Raw genomic sequence first — 19414 nt, forward strand, 5'->3', positions numbered from 1 at the left:
CCCTACGCACACTCACTAGACTATATATATATATATATATATATATATATATATATACTGAACAAACCAGTCAAGTTTGGACACACCTACTCATTTAAGGGTTTTTCTTTATTTTTACTATTTTCTACATTGTCGAATAATAGTGAAGACATCAAAACTATGAAATAGCACACATGGAATCATGTAGTAACCAAAAAAGTGTTAAACAAATTTTAGATTCTTCAAAGTAGCCACCCTTTGCCTTGATGACAGCTTTGCACACTCTTGGCATTCTCTCAACCATCTTCACCTGAAATGCTTTTCCGACAGTCTTGAAGGAGTTCCCACATATGCTAAGCACTTGTTGGCTGCTTTTCCTTCACTCTGCGGTCCAACTCATCCCAAACAATCTCAATTGGGTTGAGGTCGGGTGATTGTGGAGGCTAGGTCATCTGATGCAGCACTCCATCACTCTCCTTCTTGTTCAAATAGCCCTTACTCAGCCTGGAGGTGTTTTGGGTCAAATTATAGTCCCACTAAGCGCAAACCAGATGGGATGGCGTATCGCTGCAGAATGCTGTGGGAGCCATGCTGGTTAAGTGTGCCTTGAATTCTAAATAAATCACAGACAGTGTCACCAGTAAAGCACCCACACACCATCACACCTCCTCCTCCATGCTTCACTGTGGGAACCACACATGCAGAGATCATCAGTTCACTTACTCTGCGTCTCACAAAGACACGGCGGTTGGAACCAAAAATCTCAAATTTGGACTCATCAGACCAAAGGACAGATTTCCACCGGTCTAATGTCCATTGCTCATGTTTCTTTGCCCAAGCAAGTCTCTTCTTCTTATTGGTGTCCAGGTGACTACCTCATGAAGCTGGTTGAGAGAATGCCAAGAGTGTGCAAAGCTGTCATCAAGGCAAGGGGTTGCTACTTTGAAGAATCTCAAATATAAAATATATTTTGATTTGTTTAACACTTTTTTGGTTACTACATGATTCCAACTGTGTTATTCCATAGTTTTGATGTCTTCACTATTATTCTACAATGTAGAAAAGAGTCAAAATAAAGAAAAACCCTGGAATGAGTAGGTGTGTCCAAATGTTTGACTGGTACTGTATTTATAGGTAGGAAGCATATGTACTCTAAAGTAATGTGTTCATTGTTTTTAACAATGCTTTGAATGTTGTTGTTTATGGTATTTAAGAGGTTTCCTCATGTTGCTTATTATTTTTATTATTTTTTATTTATTTAACCTTTATTTAACCAGGTAAGCCAGTTGAGAACAAGTTCTCATTTACAACTGCGACCTGGCCAAGATAAAGCAAAGCAGTGCGATTAAAAACAACAACACAGTGTTACATATGGGGTAAACAAAACATAAAGTCAAAAATACAACAGAAAATATATACAGTGGGGAGAACAAGTATTTGATACACTGCCGATTTTGCAGGTTTTCCTACTTACAAAGCATGTAGAGGTCTGTAATTTTTACTTCAACTGTGAGAGACGGAATCTAAAACAAAAATCCAGAAAATCATATTGTATGATTTTTAAGCAATTAATTTGCATTTTATTGCATGACATAAGTATTTGATCACCTACCAACCAGTAAGAATTCTGGCTCTCACAGACCTGTTAGTTTTTCTTTAAGAAGCCCTCCTGTTCTCCACTCATTACCTGTATTAACTGCACCTGTTTGAACTCGTTACCTGTATAAAAGACACCAGTCCACACACTCAATCAAACAGACTCCAACCTCTCCACAATGGCCAAGACCAGAGAGTTGTGTAAGGACATCAGGGATAAAATTGTAGACCTGCACAAGGCTGGGATGGGCTACAGGACAATAGGCAAGCAGCTTGGTGAGAAGGCAACAACTGTTGGTGCAATTATTAGAAAATGGAAGAAGTTCAAGATGACGGTCAATCACCCCCGGTCTGGGGCTCCATGCAAGATCTCACCTCGTGGGGTATCAATGATCATGAGGAAGGTGAGGGATCAGCCCAGAACTACACGGCAGGACCTGGTCAATGACCTGAAGAGAGCTGGGACCACAGTCTCAAAGAAAACCATTAGTAACACACTACGCCGTCATGGATTAAAATACTGCAGCGCACGCAAGGTCCCCCTGCTCAAGCCAGCGCATGTCCAGGCCCGTCTGAAGTTTGCCAATGACCATCTGGATGATCCAGAGGAGGAATGGGAGAAGGTCATGTGGTCTGATGAGACAAAAATAGAGCTTTTTGGTCTAAACTCCACTCGCCATGTTTGGAGGAAGAAGAAGGATGAGTACAACCCCAAGAACACCATCCCAACCGTGAAGCATGGAGGTGGAAACATCATTCTTTGGGGATGCATTTCTGCAAAGGGGACAGGACGACTGCACCGTATTGAGGGGAGGATGGATGGGGCCATGTATCGCGAGATCTTGGCCAACAACCTCCTTCCCTCAGTAAGAGCATTGAAGATGGGTCGTGGCCTGGTCTTCCAGCATGACAACGACCCGAAACACACAGCCAGGGCAACTAAGGAGTGGCTCCGTAAGAAGCATCTCAAGGTCCTGGAGTGGCCTAGCCAGTCTCCAGACCTGAATCCAATAGAAAATCTTTGGAGGGAGCTGAAAGTCCATATTGCCCAGCGACAGCCCCGAAACCTGAAGGATCTGGAGAAGGTCTGTATGGAGGAGTGGACCAAAATCCCTGCTGCAGTGTGTGCAAACCTGGTCAAGACCTACAGGAAACGTATGATCTCTGTAATTGCAAACAAAGGTTTCTGTACCAAATATTAAGTTCTGCTTTTATGATGTATCAAATACTTATGTCATACAATAAAATGCAAATTAATTACTTAAAAATCATACAATGTGTTTTTCTGGATTTTTTTTTTAGATTCCGTCTCTCACACCTATAATAAAAATTACAGACCTCTACATGCTTTGTAAGTAGGAAAACCTGCAAAATCGGCAGTGTATCAAATACTTGTTCTCCCCACTGTTTATACAGTTTGTGCAAATGTAGTAAATGATGGAGGTAAGGCAATAAATAGGCCATAGTGCAAAATAGTTACAATTTCGTATTAACACTGGAATGATAGATGTGCAAAAGATGATGTGCAAATAGAGATAAGAGTCTCCAGCTTCAGAGATTTTTGCAGTTCGTTCCAGTCTTTGGCAGCAGAGAACTGGAAGGAATGGCGGCCAAAGGAGGTGTTGGCTTTGGGGATGACCAGTGAGATATACCTGCTGGAGCGCAGACTGTGGGTGGGTGTTGCTATGGTGACCAGTGAGCTAAGATAAGACGGGGATTTGCCTAGCAGTGATTTATAGATGACCTGGAGCCAGTGGGTTTGGCGACGAATATGTAGTGAGGGCCAGCCAACGAGAGCGTACAGGTCACAATGGTGGGTAGTATATGGGGCTTTGGTGACAATACGGATGGCACTGTGATAGACTACATCCAATTTGCTGAATAGAGTGTTGGAGGCTATTTTGTAAATGACATCGCCGAAGTCAAGGATCGGTAGGATAGTCCGTTTTACGAGGGCATGTTTGGCAGCATGAGTGAAGGAGGCTTTGTTGCGAAATAGGAAGCCGATTCTAGATCTAACTTTTGATTGGAGATGCTTAATGTGAGTCTGGAAGGAGAGTTTACAGTCTAACCAGACACCTAGGTATTTGTAGTTGTCCACATACTCTAGGTCAGACCCGCCGAGAGTAGTGATTTTAGTTGGGTGGGCAGGTGCAAGCAGCGTTCGGTTGAAGAGCATGCATTTAGTTTTACTAGCGTTTAAGAGCAGTTGGAGGCTACGGAAGGAGTGTTGTATGGCATTGAAGCTCGTTTGGAGGTTTGTTAACACAGTGTCCAATGAAGGGCCAGATGTATACAAAATGGTGTCATCCGCATAGAGGTGGATCCGAGCATCACCAGCAGCAAGATCAACATCATTGATATACACAGAGAATAGAGTCGTCCCGAGAATTGAACCCTGTGGCACCCCCATAGAGACCAGACAACAGGCCCTCCGATTTGACACATTGACCTCTATCTGAGAAGTAGTTGGTGAACCAGGCGAGGCAGTCATTTGAGAAACCAAGGCTATTTAGTCTGCCAATAAGAATGCGGTGGTTGACAGAGTCGAAAGCCTTGGCCAGGTTGATGAAGAGAACTACTAAAACCCTAACTGTTAGCTAGTTGTCTTAAACAATGTTCTTATTTCTTTATTTTCTGCTTTGTAGAAGGAGCACTACTACAACCCCAACTGCTCCTTCTGGAACTACTCTGAGAGGAGTATGATAGGCTACTGGTCTACTCAGGGCTGTAAGCTCCTGGACACCAACAAGAGCCACACCACCTGTTCCTGTAGTCACCTGACCAACTTCGCCATCCTAATGGCCCATAGAGGGAACGTGGTGAGTGGCCCTCAATGAGTTCTATCATGCTGTGGGGTTGGACTTCTACCGGATGTATGTAATATGTATGCATGTTCCCATCTAGGGAACATGGTGAGTGGCTGTTTCAAACCAACCCCTAGCTAGCCCTTAACCCCTTAGACATTTGTGTAGATCGGAGAGGATTGTATGTGTGTAAGAAATATGGTGGAATGTCCACAATTCTTGTCCTCTGTGGAATTGTAACCATATTGTGGATACCCATCCAATCCTCTCAGATCTCCATAAGTCTCTAGGGCAGGGATGGGCAGCTGGCGACCATTGTTGGCCCGCTGGTCAATACACGTTTTTTTTTTTTATTCAGTCGGGGTCTCAACTTACTGTTGAGAGTTAGAATAGTAGAATACACAAGGTGCGATTTCGTAATTTGATAGTGCATCAGAGGTTTTTCTCTGTTATGTCAGTCACTGACAGTCACTCAATTACCCCATGTCAGCTAAAATTTTTTAGATTGGTAAGTTAGTCAAGTCAGCCATCTTAACTTGTAGTAAACATGGTCTATTTACCAACCGGGGGGGGGGGGGGGTAGTCACTGTCACTGAGATATCATATTAAGAACTGCAAACATTTCTCTCCACCATATGGCCAAATGTGTAGAAATGCAGGAAATTAGCTGTATAACTGCACCTTGTTTTCTCCACCCCATGGCAAAATGAGTAGAATTGCATGAAATGAGTTATAAAATTGCAAAATCTTCTTTCCACCCCATGACAAAATGTGTAGAATTGCCAAAAAAAAAGGTTAGGACTGGCTCTGACTGCAAGTGTGGGTATGGATGTGGGTACACAGACCGCGAGCCACTGTGGCCCCTCATGATGAGTTCAGATTTTTTGTGGCCCCCACCCCCATCAAAGTTGCCCATCCCTGCTCCAGGGGTTAGGGGCTAGGGGTTGATTTGGGATTTAAGGACACTCGTAGTGAATCTGCCCCATCCCCCCTCATTGTACAGTGGGGAAAAAATGTATTTAGTCAGCCACCAATTGTGCAAGTTCTCCCACTTAAAAAGATGAGAGAGGCCTGTAATTTTCATCATAGGTACACGTCAACTATGACAGACAAAATGAGATTTTTTTTTCACACACTGTTGCTGGTATTTTGGCCCATTCCTCCATGCAGATCTCCTCTAGAGCAGTGATGTTTTGGGGCTGTCGCTGGGCAACAAGGACTTTCAACTCCCTTGTTGCAAAGATTTTCTATGGGTTTGAGATCTGGAGACTGGCTAGGCCACTCCAGGACCTTGAAATGCTTCTTACGAAGCCACTCCTTCGTTGCCCGGGCGGTGTGTTTGGGATCATTGTCATGCTGAAAGACCCAGCCACGTTTCATCTTCAATGCCCTTGCTGATGGAAGGAGGTTTTCACTCAAAATCTCACGATACATGGCCCCATTCATTCTTTCCTTTACACGGATCAGTCGTCCTGGTCCCTTTGCAGAAAAACAGCCCCAAAGCATGATGTTTCCACCCCCATGCTTCACAGTAGGTATGGTGTTCTTTGGATGCAACTCAGCATTCTTTGTCCTCCAAACACGACGAGTTGAGTTTTTACCAAAAAGTAATATTTTGGTTTCATCTGACCATATCACGTTCTCCCAATCCTCTTCTGGATCATCCAAATGCACTCTAGCAAACTTCAGACGGGCCTGGACATGTACTGGCTTAAGCAGGGGGACACGTCTGGCACTGCAGGATTTGAGTCCCTGGCGGCGTAGTGTGTTACTGATGGTAGGCTTTGTTACTTTGGTCCCAGCTCTCTGCAGGTCATTCACTAGGTCCCCCCCGTGTGGTTCTGGGATTTTTGCTCACCGTTCTTGTGATCATTTTGACCCCACGGGGTGAGATCTTGCGTGGAGCCCCAGATCGAGGGAGATTATCAGTGGTCTTGTATGTCTTCCATTTCCTAATAATTGCTCCCACAGTTGATTTCTTCAAACCAAGCTGCTTACCTATTGCAGATTCAGTCTTCCCAGCCTGGTGCAGGTCTACAATTTTGTTTCTGGTGTCCTTTGACAGCTCTTTGGTCTTGGCCATAGTGGAGTTTGGATTGTGACTGTTTGAGGTTGTGGACAGGTGTCTTTTATACTGATAACAAGTTCAAACAGGTGCCATTAATACAGGTAACGAGTGGAGGACAGAGGAGCCTCTTAAAGAAGAAGTTACAGGTCTGTGAGAGCCAGAAATCTTGCTTGTTTGTACGTGACCAAATACTTATTTTCCACCATAATTTGCAAATAAATTCATTAAAAATCCTACAATGTGATTTTCTGGAAAAAACATTCTCAATTTGTCTGTCATAGTTGACGTGTACCTATGATGAAAATTACAGGCCCCTCTCATCTTTTTAAGTGGGAGAACTTGCACAATTGGTGGCTGACTAAATACTTTTTTCCCCCACTGTATGTACCGTACAGTATGTATTTAAACATGGCTACAGTAAGATTGACAACTCAGAGGCTGATTAGATTTGAGGGTGGGGGGTTTGTTGGAGGGATAGGGGGATGGGAGTTGAGGTGAGGAATGTGGTTAGTTAATGTATATGGAGAGAAACGGAAGGAGGCTGTCACTTACTTTGCCGGGAGCACAAAAGCAAGAGATCGCAGGCATAAGATACTGTAGTGAGAGCTAGCTGAAACCTTATTGGAAATAAATGACATTTTACCTATGGTCTGTGACTAATAGCCTTCACGCACGTCTGCTGGAATCATACACAGGGAAACGTACACGGCGGCCCTTCGTCGCGCTTCTTTAATTTGCATTTCCACTCAACGACATGAAGTGGGTGAGATCCATTTGCAAGCAAAATGCAATTACAATCCAATTTATGATAAATATCATGTGCTGCAAGCATCTACCCAGTAATAAATGTGGAACATAAGTTTGTGGTTTATATAATAACATGTCCCGACTCATGAACTCTTCCCCTGTCTTCCTCTCGCAAACCCCGAATCTTACAACCCTTCACCACAAGGAGAAACCAGAGTCCCTGGGCTAAGTCTTCCCTCCCCGTCACACCAACCCTACACCTCAACTACAACTCCTCCTGGCCTGCCCTCAATAAAATTACTAATATCACGGAACGGATTACCTCATGTTCAGACCACTATCCCTGAGTGATATTCTGTATGGTGAAGGCTTCTATTTTTGCATATGGTCGTAGCCTACATTGAAATGTGTTCATTTTCATGGGTTGTGACACGCACTTTAATCAGCCCTTCACAGAGTGATCTCACATTATATTTTATAATGTCAGCCCTTCACAGAGCAATCCCCGAATATATGTTATAACATGTCGCAACTTGGTGTCACAGAGCTTTGTGACAGCTTACTAATTACTTTACATTGGCAGGGCACATGTTGTGGTACAACATGTAATCTGTTTCCTACAGTAGATGTTGAGTTAAATCCCTCAGTGAGTCAGGACATCATGTTATGTCAAGGTTCATTGATGGGGACATGAAGTCTGTCATGTCTTATGTTTTCCGGCAGGTTATTGGGTCTAAACCCTCCCTGTTGTGTTGCTGCGTGTTTCTGATTGGTTCAGCTAGATGTTGAGTTAAATCCCTTTATAAATATCCGTACATGTCATGATATCATATTAGCTCCATGTTCTTACATGGTACATTACATCAGTAATTTATTTTACCAGGTTATTGGGTTTACTTAAGATAATATAACGTATACTGATAAATGTTGGGAACGGCATTTGTGTAAAGTGGCCTGAGAAAGGAAGGTGGCGGTGGTACTGTACTAGATAGCGTTGTCTCCGTCTTCATACTCATTGTATTCCCTAAACATTTGAATAAGATAAAAAGGTCTTCACAACAAAAAAAGCTTATTAGTTCTAACCACCCCCTGTGTTTATATCATGATAGGTACATCCGGCAGGTTATTGGTTCTAACTCCGGCGGTTTGTGTCTCTCTGTCCTGTTCTCCAGGCAGAGGGGAGCGTCCATGATCTGCTGCTGACGGTGATAACCCGGATGGGAATTGCTGTGTCGCTGGTGTGTCTGGCCATCAGCCTCTTCACCTTCTGCTTCTTCGGGGGCCTTCAGAGCGACCGCAACACCATCCACAAGAACCTCTGCCTCAACCTTTTCATTGCTGAGCTGGTCTTCCTTGTGGGCATCAATATGACTGAACCCAAGGTAAGGAGTGCGGGTGCCCCCAGAGTGTACACATGGATCAGAGTGGACTTAGATGCACAATTATTTTGGCTAACTATCATTGTGTTCCTAGGGAATATGTTTCAGTTATCTATGCCTATTTTGACTTCCCTTGTTTCAATGCAGCTTCAATGCCACTGTCCCTTTACCGCTGTATGTGTAATCTTTAAATGTGTCCCCCTCCCAGCTGGTGTGTTCCATCATTGCGGTCGTTCTTCATTTCTTCTTCCTCGCGGCGTTTGCCTGGATGTGTCTGGAGGGTGTGCAGCTCTACCTCATGCTGGTTGAGGTGTTCGAGAGCGAGTTCTCCCGCAGGAAGTACTATTACGCCTCAGGATACCTCTTTCCCGCCGTGGTGGTGGGAATCTCGGCCGCCATCGACTACCGCAGCTACGGGACACAGAGAGCGTAAGTAACATCTCATCTGTAGACCTTTTCTTTGTGTGCTTGGTGCAAAATGCAGTAGTTAAGAAGTAGTGTACATACGTCCAGTAACCGTCAGGTGCAGGGTACGAAAAGTAATGTCAAGAAAGAAAGAAAGAAAGCTAGATACCCTCTTCAGATGTTGACCTTGGGGGGAAACATTGCACAATAAAACTGTGTGAGCATTCAACAGTATCTATCTTCCTTTCTTGGTGCAGAGAGAATCAGGTCTCCCAGGCCAGCAAGCTCCATATCAAGACTCCCTTTCTTCCCACATAGATAGATATAGTGCTAATGAGAGCTACATCACAGGCCCCAGTCTCCCACTGCCTCTCCCTCTGCCTCCTGGCAAATGTACACCCTGTCAGAGAGGAAAGAGAAAAGCTGTGAGCAAAACCACTACATTAATGAATTCTCTGGCTGGTTGGTTGCTCTGGTCTGGTGTGTTCTCTGTGTACGCATGAGCTTTTTTTTCTCTCTTGACCTTAACTCTTTAAACTTTTCTTCTCCAGTGGCCTTTATCCAAGAAACAAGCCATATGATTTGTCGTAGGCCTTTCTTTTTCCAGAGAGAGTTATGTAAATTGGGTATTCTTTTTTACATTTGGGGCTGTAGTGCAACGCTCCCTGCATTTGAATGAACATATTATCTGATAATACATACAGTAGCTTCAGCACAAATCTTGCTGGAACTATTTGTGCGTACGTTTTGACTGTGTTTAGAGTCGAAAGGATAGCTAGACTGCTCTCTCAATTGTAGACTTTGGCAGACTCTGAAGTCATGAATCCAATACCAGTGCTGTTGTATGGATCACAGCCAGAATGTGTTCAAGGTCAGGTTCTCTCTGTGGTCCAGAAGGACAATCACTATTCTATTGCTGTAGTAACTATATCATCATGTCATCTATCTAGTCTAGAAGCCAGGCTGGTTACTGATCACTAGGATACAATGTGACAAATGCTGTAGAGAGTGTGGAACATGCAGAGATATTACAGTCACAGTAGGAGAGCCAGAGTAGCTCATTTGCTCTTGAGGGATGTCTATCACCTGATCACATGATGTGTCCCATTGCAGCTGCTGGCTGAGGGTGGATAACCACTTCATTTGGAGCTTCATAGGACCTGTCACCTTCATTATCATGGTAAGCCACATTATACTTTATGGGATGTGTGTGTGTGTGTGTGTGTGTGTGTGTGTGTGTGTGTGTGTGTAAGAGAGTGTGTATGTGTCTCTATGATGGCATGAAAATCAGGTATGTGTGCATTATCCATACAGTATGGGCTTGAGTGTCTGTGTCTCTGCCTACGTCCATGCAAAATACATTTATTTTCCGCAAAGTAATGTGAAGGGGGGAAAAGTTCAAGGATTTTATAGTTTTTCTGTCTCGCCTGGTCACTTAGCTCTTGCTTTTGCTGATCAAGTTGCATGAAAGGAAAGTGGTCCATTATAGCTGACCTGAGGACATCAGCAGTCATTCAGCTGTAAAATCCTATGAAATGTGTCTAGTCTAGTGAGCAGCAGCATTCAACAGCTTAGCTGTTTGTTTGGTGGAAAGAGTTGAGGATTGAGGAAGCAGTTCTCGCCTTCACACACTCAGTCAGTTGTCTGAGGAGGAGGAGGAGAGACAATCTCAGGCATGAAGGTCATTTGCTCAGTGAGAAAAAGAGTGGGAGGATGGAGGGGGAGAGGGGGGGGGGGTTTGAACATGGAAATAATTAGTGGGTGGGCCAGACAGCCATTACCCACAACCCCCTAGCCCTGCCGAGGATCATGACGCGTCCACAGCCAATCCCGTTGCATGGACATCTCCATCCTCACCTCTAAATATTTCATGCAGCCCGCATGGAGTTTACACACACACACAAACATACGCACCCATGCATGCACATACATTTGTACTATTCACACAGAAAACACATGTAAATGTGTACATACTGTGTTTATACAGCACATACACATGCACATACTGTGCATAGATACGTAAGGGAAAGGGTGTTGTGGTTTTGGTGGTGTGTTTTGTGAGGAGGTAATGGGTAGTGCTAGTGGGTAGTGCAGAGGAGAGGAGAGGGTCCGTAGAGAGTGGGGTGCGGGGAGAAGCAAGTACATGTACAGTTCAGTGCCTGCCTGCCTCTCTGCCTGCCTGCCTCTCTGCCTGCCTGCCTGCCTCTCTGCCTGCCTGCCTGCCTCTCTGCCTGCCTGCCTCTCAGCCTGCCTGCCTCTCTGCCTGCCTGCCTCTCAGCCTGCCTGCCTCTCTGCCTGCCTGCCTCTCTGCCTGCCTGCCTGCCTGCCTCTCAGCCTGCCTCTCAGCCTGCCTGCCTGCCTCTCTGCCTGCCTGCCTGCCTCTCTGCCTGCCTGCCTCTCAGCCTGCCTGCCTCTCAGCCTGCCTGCCTGCCTGCCTCTCTGCCTGCCTGCCTGCCTCTCTGCCTGCCTGCCTGCCTCTCAGCCTGCCTGCCTCTCTGCCTGCCTGCCTGCCTCTCAGCCTGCCTGCCTGCCTCTCAGCCTGCCTGCCTCTCAGCCTGCCTGCCTCTCAGCCTGCCTGCCTCTCAGCCTCTCAGCCTGCCTGCCTCTCAGCCTGCCTGCCTCTCAGCCTCTCTGCCTGCCTGCCTGCCTGCCTGCCTGCCTGCCTCTCAGCCTGCCTGCCTCTCAGCCTGCCTGCCTCTCAGCCTCTCTGCCTGCCTCTCAGCCTCTCTGCCTGCCTGCCTGCCTCTCAGCCTGCCTGCCTCTCAGCCTCTCAGCCTGCCTGCCTCTCAGCCTCTCAGCCTGCCTGCCTCTCAGCCTGCCTGCCTCTCAGCCTCTCTGCCTGCCTGCCTGCCTGCCTGCCTGCCTGCCTCTCAGCCTGCCTGCCTCTCAGCCTGCCTGCCTCTCAGCCTGCCTGCCTCTCAGCCTCTCTGCCTGCCTGCCTGCCTCTCAGCCTGCCTGCCTCTCAGCCTCTCAGCCTGCCTGCCTCTCAGCCTCTCAGCCTGCCTGCCTCTCAGCCTGCCTGCCTCTCAGCCTCTCAGCCTGCCTGCCTCTCAGCCTCTCAGCCTGCCTGCCTCTCAGCCTCTCAGCCTGCCTGCCTCTCAGCCTCTCAGCCTGCCTGCCTCTCAGCCTGCCTGCCTCTCAGCCTGCCTGCCTCTCTGCCTGCCTGCCTGCCTCTCAGCCTGCCTGCCTGCCTCTCAGCCTGCCTGCCTCTCAGCCTGCCTGCCTCTCAGCCTGCCTGCCTCTCAGCCTGCCTGCCTCTCAGCCTCTCAGCCTGCCTGCCTCTCAGCCTGCCTGCCTCTCAGCCTCTCTGCCTGCCTGCCTGCCTGCCTGCCTGCCTCTCAGCCTGCCTGCCTCTCAGCCTGCCTGCCTCTCAGCCTGCCTGCCTCTCAGCCTCTCTGCCTGCCTGCCTGCCTCTCAGCCTGCCTGCCTCTCAGCCTCTCAGCCTGCCTGCCTCTCAGCCTCTCAGCCTGCCTGCCTCTCAGCCTGCCTGCCTCTCAGCCTCTCAGCCTGCCTGCCTCTCAGCCTCTCAGCCTGCCTGCCTCTCAGCCTCTCAGCCTGCCTGCCTCTCAGCCTCTCAGCCTGCCTGCCTCTCAGCCTCTCAGCCTGCCTGCCTCTCAGCCTGCCTGCCTCTCAGCCTGCCTGCCTCTCAGCCTGCCTGCCTCTCTGCCTGCCTGCCTCTCAGCCTCTCAGCCTCTCAGCCTGCCTGCCTCTCAGCCTGCCTGCCTCTCAGCCTCTCAGCCTGCCTTAGGGCTGTGACGGTCATGGCATTTTATTTGATGGTAATTGGCCAGCCAAATGACCGTGGTGACCGTAATAACCGTTTGATTATCACATTTTTTATCTATGAATATATACGCACATTTTCTCCTCTCCTCTGCTCCTGATTGCATGTGCTGCCATATAAATAGAATGAATAGAATGGGCGTCCCCTTTCAAGTCAATGATGGCTTAATGGGTGGACTGGCAGCCAGTAAATTATGTGCTAAAATATGTGCTGTGTTTTGTTGATTCAACTCAACTGTCATTACAAAAATACATTCCATTACATGCCATGTAAAACATGTTTTTTTTTTTTACGGTTATGACGGTTGTTTTATTTACATGACTGTCTTCATCCATAACAGTCGGTTACACGGTTATACGGTAATTGTCTCAGCCCTAAGCTGCCTGCCTGCCTCTCTGCCTGCCTGCCTGTCTCATCAGATCTGTGTCATCACTGGCGGCTGTGTTAAATGCATCTCCAACCACTCGACTCATGCAGACCTAAATCGGCCCTGGTGGCTAGGAGACAAAACATCACTCTGATCTAAAAGCCATTCTCTGTCTTCTTCTCTCCCTCTAACCCTCTCACTCTCTCTCTCTCTCTCTCTCTCTCTCACTCTCTCTCTCTCTCTCTCTCTCTCTCTCTCTCTCTAACCCTCTCTCTCTCTCTCTCTCTCTCTCTCTCTCTCTCTCTCTCTCTCGCTATCTCTCTCTCTCTCGCTATCTCTCTCTCTCTCTCTCCCTCTATCCCTCTCTCTGTCTCTCTCTATCCCTCTCAATGTCTCTCCCTCTAACCCTCCCTCTCTCTCTCTCTCTCTCTCTCCCTCCCTCCCTCCCTCTCGCTGTCTCTCCGTCTACCACTCTCTCTCTCTCCCTCCCTCTCGCTGTCTCTCCCTCTACCCCTCTCTCTCTCTCTACCCTCTCTCTCTCTCTACCCCTCTCTCTCTCTCTCTACCCCTCTCTCTGTCTCTCCCTCTACCCCTCTCTCTGTCTCTCCCTCTACCCCTCTCTCTGTCTCTCCCTCTACCCCTCTTTCACCCCACGTTATTGGTTTCTATTTGAAAGGGATGTACGTAGCTATGGTTCTATATTGGTCTGGTGTATTCATGTTTTAGAGTGAGATCATATACTGAACAGCTTTCATAAAATTCAGCCCACAAATATATTGTATTTGATCATCTTGGGACAGTATCTCTGCTAGATCAGAATTGCTTTGTGTTCCCTCAAACCCAGGCAGTTTTTGTCATTTATTTTCTTTCATTGAGATTTTCTTTCATAGAGAATGTTGTAATAACTGAAAATGCAAAATATATTGAAGTATAAAAATATATAATATTTACTCAATATTTACTGAAGAGTTGTTTTCAGTGAGGTTTTATTGTACCATATCCCCTCCCTTCCCCTGGTGGTGGTGGGCCTCCCTGTGCTTACAGACAAACATCCTGAAGTCATGGAAACCTTTCTGAATGTATAGCTTAGAATATGGAGCTGTTTTTCCTGGCTCCAGACCTTTGTTGCTAAAATATGGCGCTCTGCTCTGGTCTCTCTCTCTCTCTCTCTCTCTCTCTCTCTTTCTCTCTCTCGCTCTCTCGTTCTCGCTCTCTCGTTCTGTTTAGGCCGTATTAGATTAACATTCCCATGCTGTTATGAGTAATAACACGTGTTTGGCACCAGTCTGCTTGGCTAGGGCCTGAGGTGTTGTGCGTTAGTTACATCAGCCATAGGAGTGGGAAGGGGCATCCGAGGCACTTTATCATAGCCAGTGTTAGTGGAGCTGGAGACCAAAGCTAAGCTACAACCTCTCTATTCTCACTTTTGGGAGGCAGTCTGTTTGATCATTTGCACTAAATAATATAATAATAATATGCCATTTAGCAGACGCTTTTATCCAAAGCGACTTACAGTCATGTGTGCATACATTTTTACGTATGGGTGGTCCCGGGGATTGAACCCACTACCCTGGTGTTACAAGCGCCATGCTCTACCAATTGAGCTACAGAGGACCACAAAGCTTGAAAGTTTAATATCCCTCTTGGTATAGCATACTAATGTTGATGTGTTATTGTTATATGATCTCAGTAAGTGACTAAAACATGTAGGCGACATGCTGCTAGTTAAATTTAGGAATCCCTTTGAGTTTGCCTATTTGTGTACGAACCACCCTGTTTTTGGTCTTAAGATACCATGAAATGTAGGCGACGTGCATTGCTGCTCATACCAGGAAATGGATGCCGTGCTCCAGTGTGGTGTGTTAACCTCGCTGTGCCTCTGTTTTGACAGCTCAATCTCATCTTCCTGGTGGTGACAATTTACAAGATGGTGAAGCACTCCACTTCTATGAAACCCGATTCGACCCGGCTGGGCGGTATCAGGTGAGAGGGGGTTCTAAGGTCTTTCTGGAGATGATGTGAAGGCTGATACTACTGGTTTTGTGTCAGCTCAGTTTTAAGTGAGAAACCAATGTGTTGTGTACTGTCCTATTCCTGGCCATGGCCTTGTTTGTGTGATAATGAATGGTGTATTTGGTGTATTTGACCTTAGAATTACATCTCAATAACCCATAACTGGAGTGGACAAATATTTTCCTTTCAGATTTTATTTCTATCCTCAGGTGTTGCTTTTTTAGTTAGTGTTTATGAGGGCAGTGTTTGCGCTATGCAGGGGTTATATTGCCTCTTTTATTTCTTCATAACTGCATCCCTGACCTCTTGTATCTGTTGCTCCTGTGGTCGTTTACAGGTTCCCCTGGAACACTGGCTCAAACACATGGCTCTTGGATTTATGGGTGGGGTGGAGGAACTGGAGTGGTGCACACATCTTCATTCAATCAGCCAGTCAATCCAGGGAATCGGATAAAAGAAGAGTCCCTAGCCAGTTTCTGTCCTAAATACTTGTCAAACAATAACTCTAACACAGAATGACATAACGTTCCTGTTTTGTACTTTCTCATTTTGTAATAAAATCTAAGCTTTTAATACCAGAGAAATCGTTGAATTGACCTCTGAACCGAGCTATCCTGGTTAAGAATGTAATTTAAAGAGGGTCTGCTTTCAAAGATAGCGGCTCATTCAAACAAATAATTAAAAGGATGCAAAACTCATTAAACTGTCATTAATTGGAGTCCACCTCTAATCAACCAATTATTTACTCCTACAAAGTTAGATTTTGGAACTTTCCACAAGACTTTGAAATAATAAGTCAGTTGAGTTTTGAAAAGCATAAAGAGCCAGCATACCCACACACAAAATACCATCAAATAATGAACAACATACACAGTGACACAAAACCGCAACTAATCTGTAGCGTCTCTCTCTATTTTGGGTTTGTATTCTCCTCTGTCTCTCTGAAACTCAAAGACGTACAATGGTGTCTGGTTTTCACTAGTCTCCTTTTCTCTTTTTCTATTCCATGGTTGCTCACTCCTTTTGTCCTGTGTATCGATGGCTCCCTTTGCCAGCCGTCGCCATTGGATCTTACCGTTTGTTATCTGATTTTCTCTTGGCTTTCCTGGAACCTCCTGTGAGAAACCTGCTGTGTTTGCTGTTTCTGTTTAGCCAACCAACCCTGAAGAGAACCAAGGAAACATAGTTAGACTGTGTCAGATGTCCTCGGTTCATTCCAAATCTATGTATCAGCATTTATGGGTTCTACTGTATATACACTGAACAAAAATATAAACATAACATGTAAAGTGTTGGTCCCATGTTTCATGAGCTGAAATAAAAGATCCCTGAAATGTTCTATATGCACAAAAAGCTTATTTCCCCAAAATGTTGTGCACAAATTTGTTTACATCCCTGTTAGTGAGCATTTCTCCTTTGCCAAGATAATCCATCCACCTGACAGGTGTGGCATATCAAGAAGCTGATTAAACAGCATGATCATTACACAGGTGCACCTTGTGCTGGGGACAATAAAAGGCCACTCTAAAATGTGCAGTTTTGTCACACAACACAATGCTACAGATGTCTCAAGTTTTGAGGGAGTGTGCAATTGGCATGCTGACTGCAGGAATGTCCACCAGAGCTGTTGCCAGATAATTTAATGTTAATTTTTCTACCAGAAGCCGCCTCCAACATCATTTTAGAGAATTTGGCAGTACATCCAACCTGGCCTGACAACCGCAGACCACGTGTATAGCGAGTGAGTGGTTTGCAGATGTCAATGTTGTGAACAGAGTGCCCCATGGTGGCGGTGGGGTTATGGTATGGGCAGGCATAAGCTACGGACAACGAACACAATTGCATTTAATCGATGGCAATTTGAATGCACAGAGATACCATGACGAGATCCTGATGCCCATTGTCATGCTATTCATCCGCCACCTCACCTCATGTTTCAGCATGATAATGCACAGCCCCATGTCGCAAGGATCTGTACACAATTTCTGGAAGCTGAAAATGTCCCAGTTCTTCAATTGCCTGCATACTCACCAGACATCAGTCACCTATTGAGCATGTTTGGGATGCTCTGGATTGACGTGTACGACAGCCTGTTCCAGTTCCCGCCAATATACAGCAACTTCGCACAGCCATTGAAGAGGAATGGGACAACATTCCACAGGCCACAATCAACAACCTGATCAACACTATGCGAAGGAGATGTGTTGCGCTGAATGAGGCAAATGGTGGTCGCAACAGATACTGACTGGTTTTCTAATCCACGCCCCAACCTTTAAAAAAAAAGTTATCTGGGACCAATACATGCATATCTGTATTCCCAGTCATGTGAAATCCATAGATTAGGACCTAATTTATTTATTTAAATTGACTGATTAATGAACTGTAACTCAGTAAAATGTTTGAAATTGATGCATGTTGCGTTTATATTTTTGTTCAGTGTATAAACATGTCCAGAAGGAGAAATAGAGAGCGATAATAACACGGCCTCCTTCTTTCCCCACAGAACAAATCCTTAGGAACCGAACAAAGAGCAACTTCAAATGAATGAAAGATTAAATCAAGGCAGTTGCTTCAGTTATTATTAATGATTGTGATCAATATTTGTGTGTTTCAGATCCTGGGTGCTTGGAGCGTTCGCCCTGCTCTTTCTCCTGGGCCTGACCTGGTCCTTTGGTCTGTTCTTCCTCAACGAGTCCTCCGTCGTCATGGCGTACCTCTTCACCATCTTCAACACTCTGCAAGGGATGTTCATCTTTATCTTCCACTGTCTCCTCCAGAAAAAGGTAAGGATTTAATACATATGGGCTATATGAAGATAATGCTGCAGACTCCAATAAAGCACTGCATTTTGTACATCAATGTTTGAATATAAGACAAGCTTTCCTCACCAGAAGTGGGAAATAACCTTTTTAATGACTAGTTTCCCAAATAAATAAGGTAAAAGTATATATGTGTACTTAAGTCTAATGCAAAATATATACTTTTCATTTCAATGTCTGCTGTCTCTTGACATTTAAGACTATCTCTGATATTAGCAACGCTACTGTGTCATATTTGTCCCCCTGAAAAATCCCCCTCCCCCTATGATATTTTAATGTGTCATCATGGCAGACGTGATAGGCCTATCTCCAGAGACGCCATTTGAACTACTGCTGTCGGCTGGGTGGCATTTGATAAAGATATGGATTTTGTGGCTTTACAAGGAAGCTTTCCTCTCTCTATCTCTCACTGGAGTAGACTGTCACTGTTGTGGTGTCTCATTGTGTTTATGTCGCTCTGCCTTGATCTTGTGCCCGCTGCAGGTCCGGAAAGAGTACAGCAAATGCTTCCGTCAGTCCCAGTGCTGCGGAGGTCTGCCTTCTGAAGGGTCCCACAGCTCGGCCAAGACAGCCACATCCCGATCCACCGCACGCTACTCCTCCGCCACACAGGTACAGTACATACTAGGTACAGTACAGCAGCGGGAAGTTGGATTATATATACCTTTTTTCTATCCTTTCTTTCTATGGAGAGGGAAACGAAGGTTCTTTTTCTAGTCTTTCTCCTGTTGCATGCTAGCATGCCAAGGACCAGCATGAACACTTGAATATACCTTCTCTCAACCCTTTATTTGTATTGAGAGCAGTACTGTAGTACACTTCAGTAGCTTTATTTGCTCAGAGGGAAATTGGTTTGCGGCGTAGGAGGGAAAGGCCAGTTGTGGTCTTTCTCTCCTGTTGCATGCTAACACATAGAGGGAAGAGAGTTAGTGTTGAGTTAAAGCTGGTCATTCTAATCCTCTTGTGTGAAATAGCTTTCTTTCTTTCCACTGAGGGTGAAAGGGAGAGCTTACGCCTTGTTCTCCAGTTGCATGCTAGCATGTAGAGGGAACAGGAAAGGATACCAGTGTATTCCCTATATCGTGCACTACTTTTGACCAGAGTCCTATGGGCCCTGGTCAAAAGTAGTGCACTGTATAGGGAATAGGGTGTCATTTCGCATGTATCCATTTTGTTTTGGAGGTAGTTCTTGTAATCCATTGTGTTTGCTTGCTGCCTTTATTTTAAAGAGCATTTTTCTTGTGGTCTTTTTCTGTTGCATGATAGCATGTAAAGGGAAGGGACATCAGTGTTTCAGGTTATTCTAATATGTGTGTTGTTGTTTACCTCCTACAGAGTCGTATCAGGAGGATGTGGAACGACACAGTGAGGAAGCAGTCAGAATCCTCCTTCATCTCCGGAGACATCAACAGCACCTCCACCCTCAACCACCAGGGTAAGACTGGCCCCT

At 45.7% G+C, this 19414-nt stretch overlaps 1 protein-coding gene across 1 annotated transcript in view; it reads left to right on the forward strand.

Annotated features, from left to right (window-relative positions):
• Positions 1-19414, forward strand: part of LOC311150637 (adhesion G protein-coupled receptor L2-like) — a gene marked incomplete at its 5' end in the record, with an annotated part of 133947 nt that overhangs the window by 104387 nt on the left and 10146 nt on the right. The window contains 8 exons of the mRNA XM_084188128.1: positions 4224-4397; positions 8370-8579; positions 8785-9005; positions 10095-10161; positions 15024-15115; positions 17760-17928; positions 18448-18576; positions 19300-19399. Of these exons, the coding sequence (XP_084044254.1) occupies positions 4224-4397; positions 8370-8579; positions 8785-9005; positions 10095-10161; positions 15024-15115; positions 17760-17928; positions 18448-18576; positions 19300-19399 (1162 nt within the window). The remainder of the gene's footprint in view (positions 1-4223; positions 4398-8369; positions 8580-8784; positions 9006-10094; positions 10162-15023; positions 15116-17759; positions 17929-18447; positions 18577-19299; positions 19400-19414) is intronic.

This window comes from Coregonus lavaretus (genome assembly GCF_964263955.1).
Source record: "Coregonus lavaretus genome assembly, chromosome: 23".
Lineage (NCBI taxonomy): Eukaryota > Metazoa > Chordata > Actinopteri > Salmoniformes > Salmonidae > Coregonus > Coregonus lavaretus.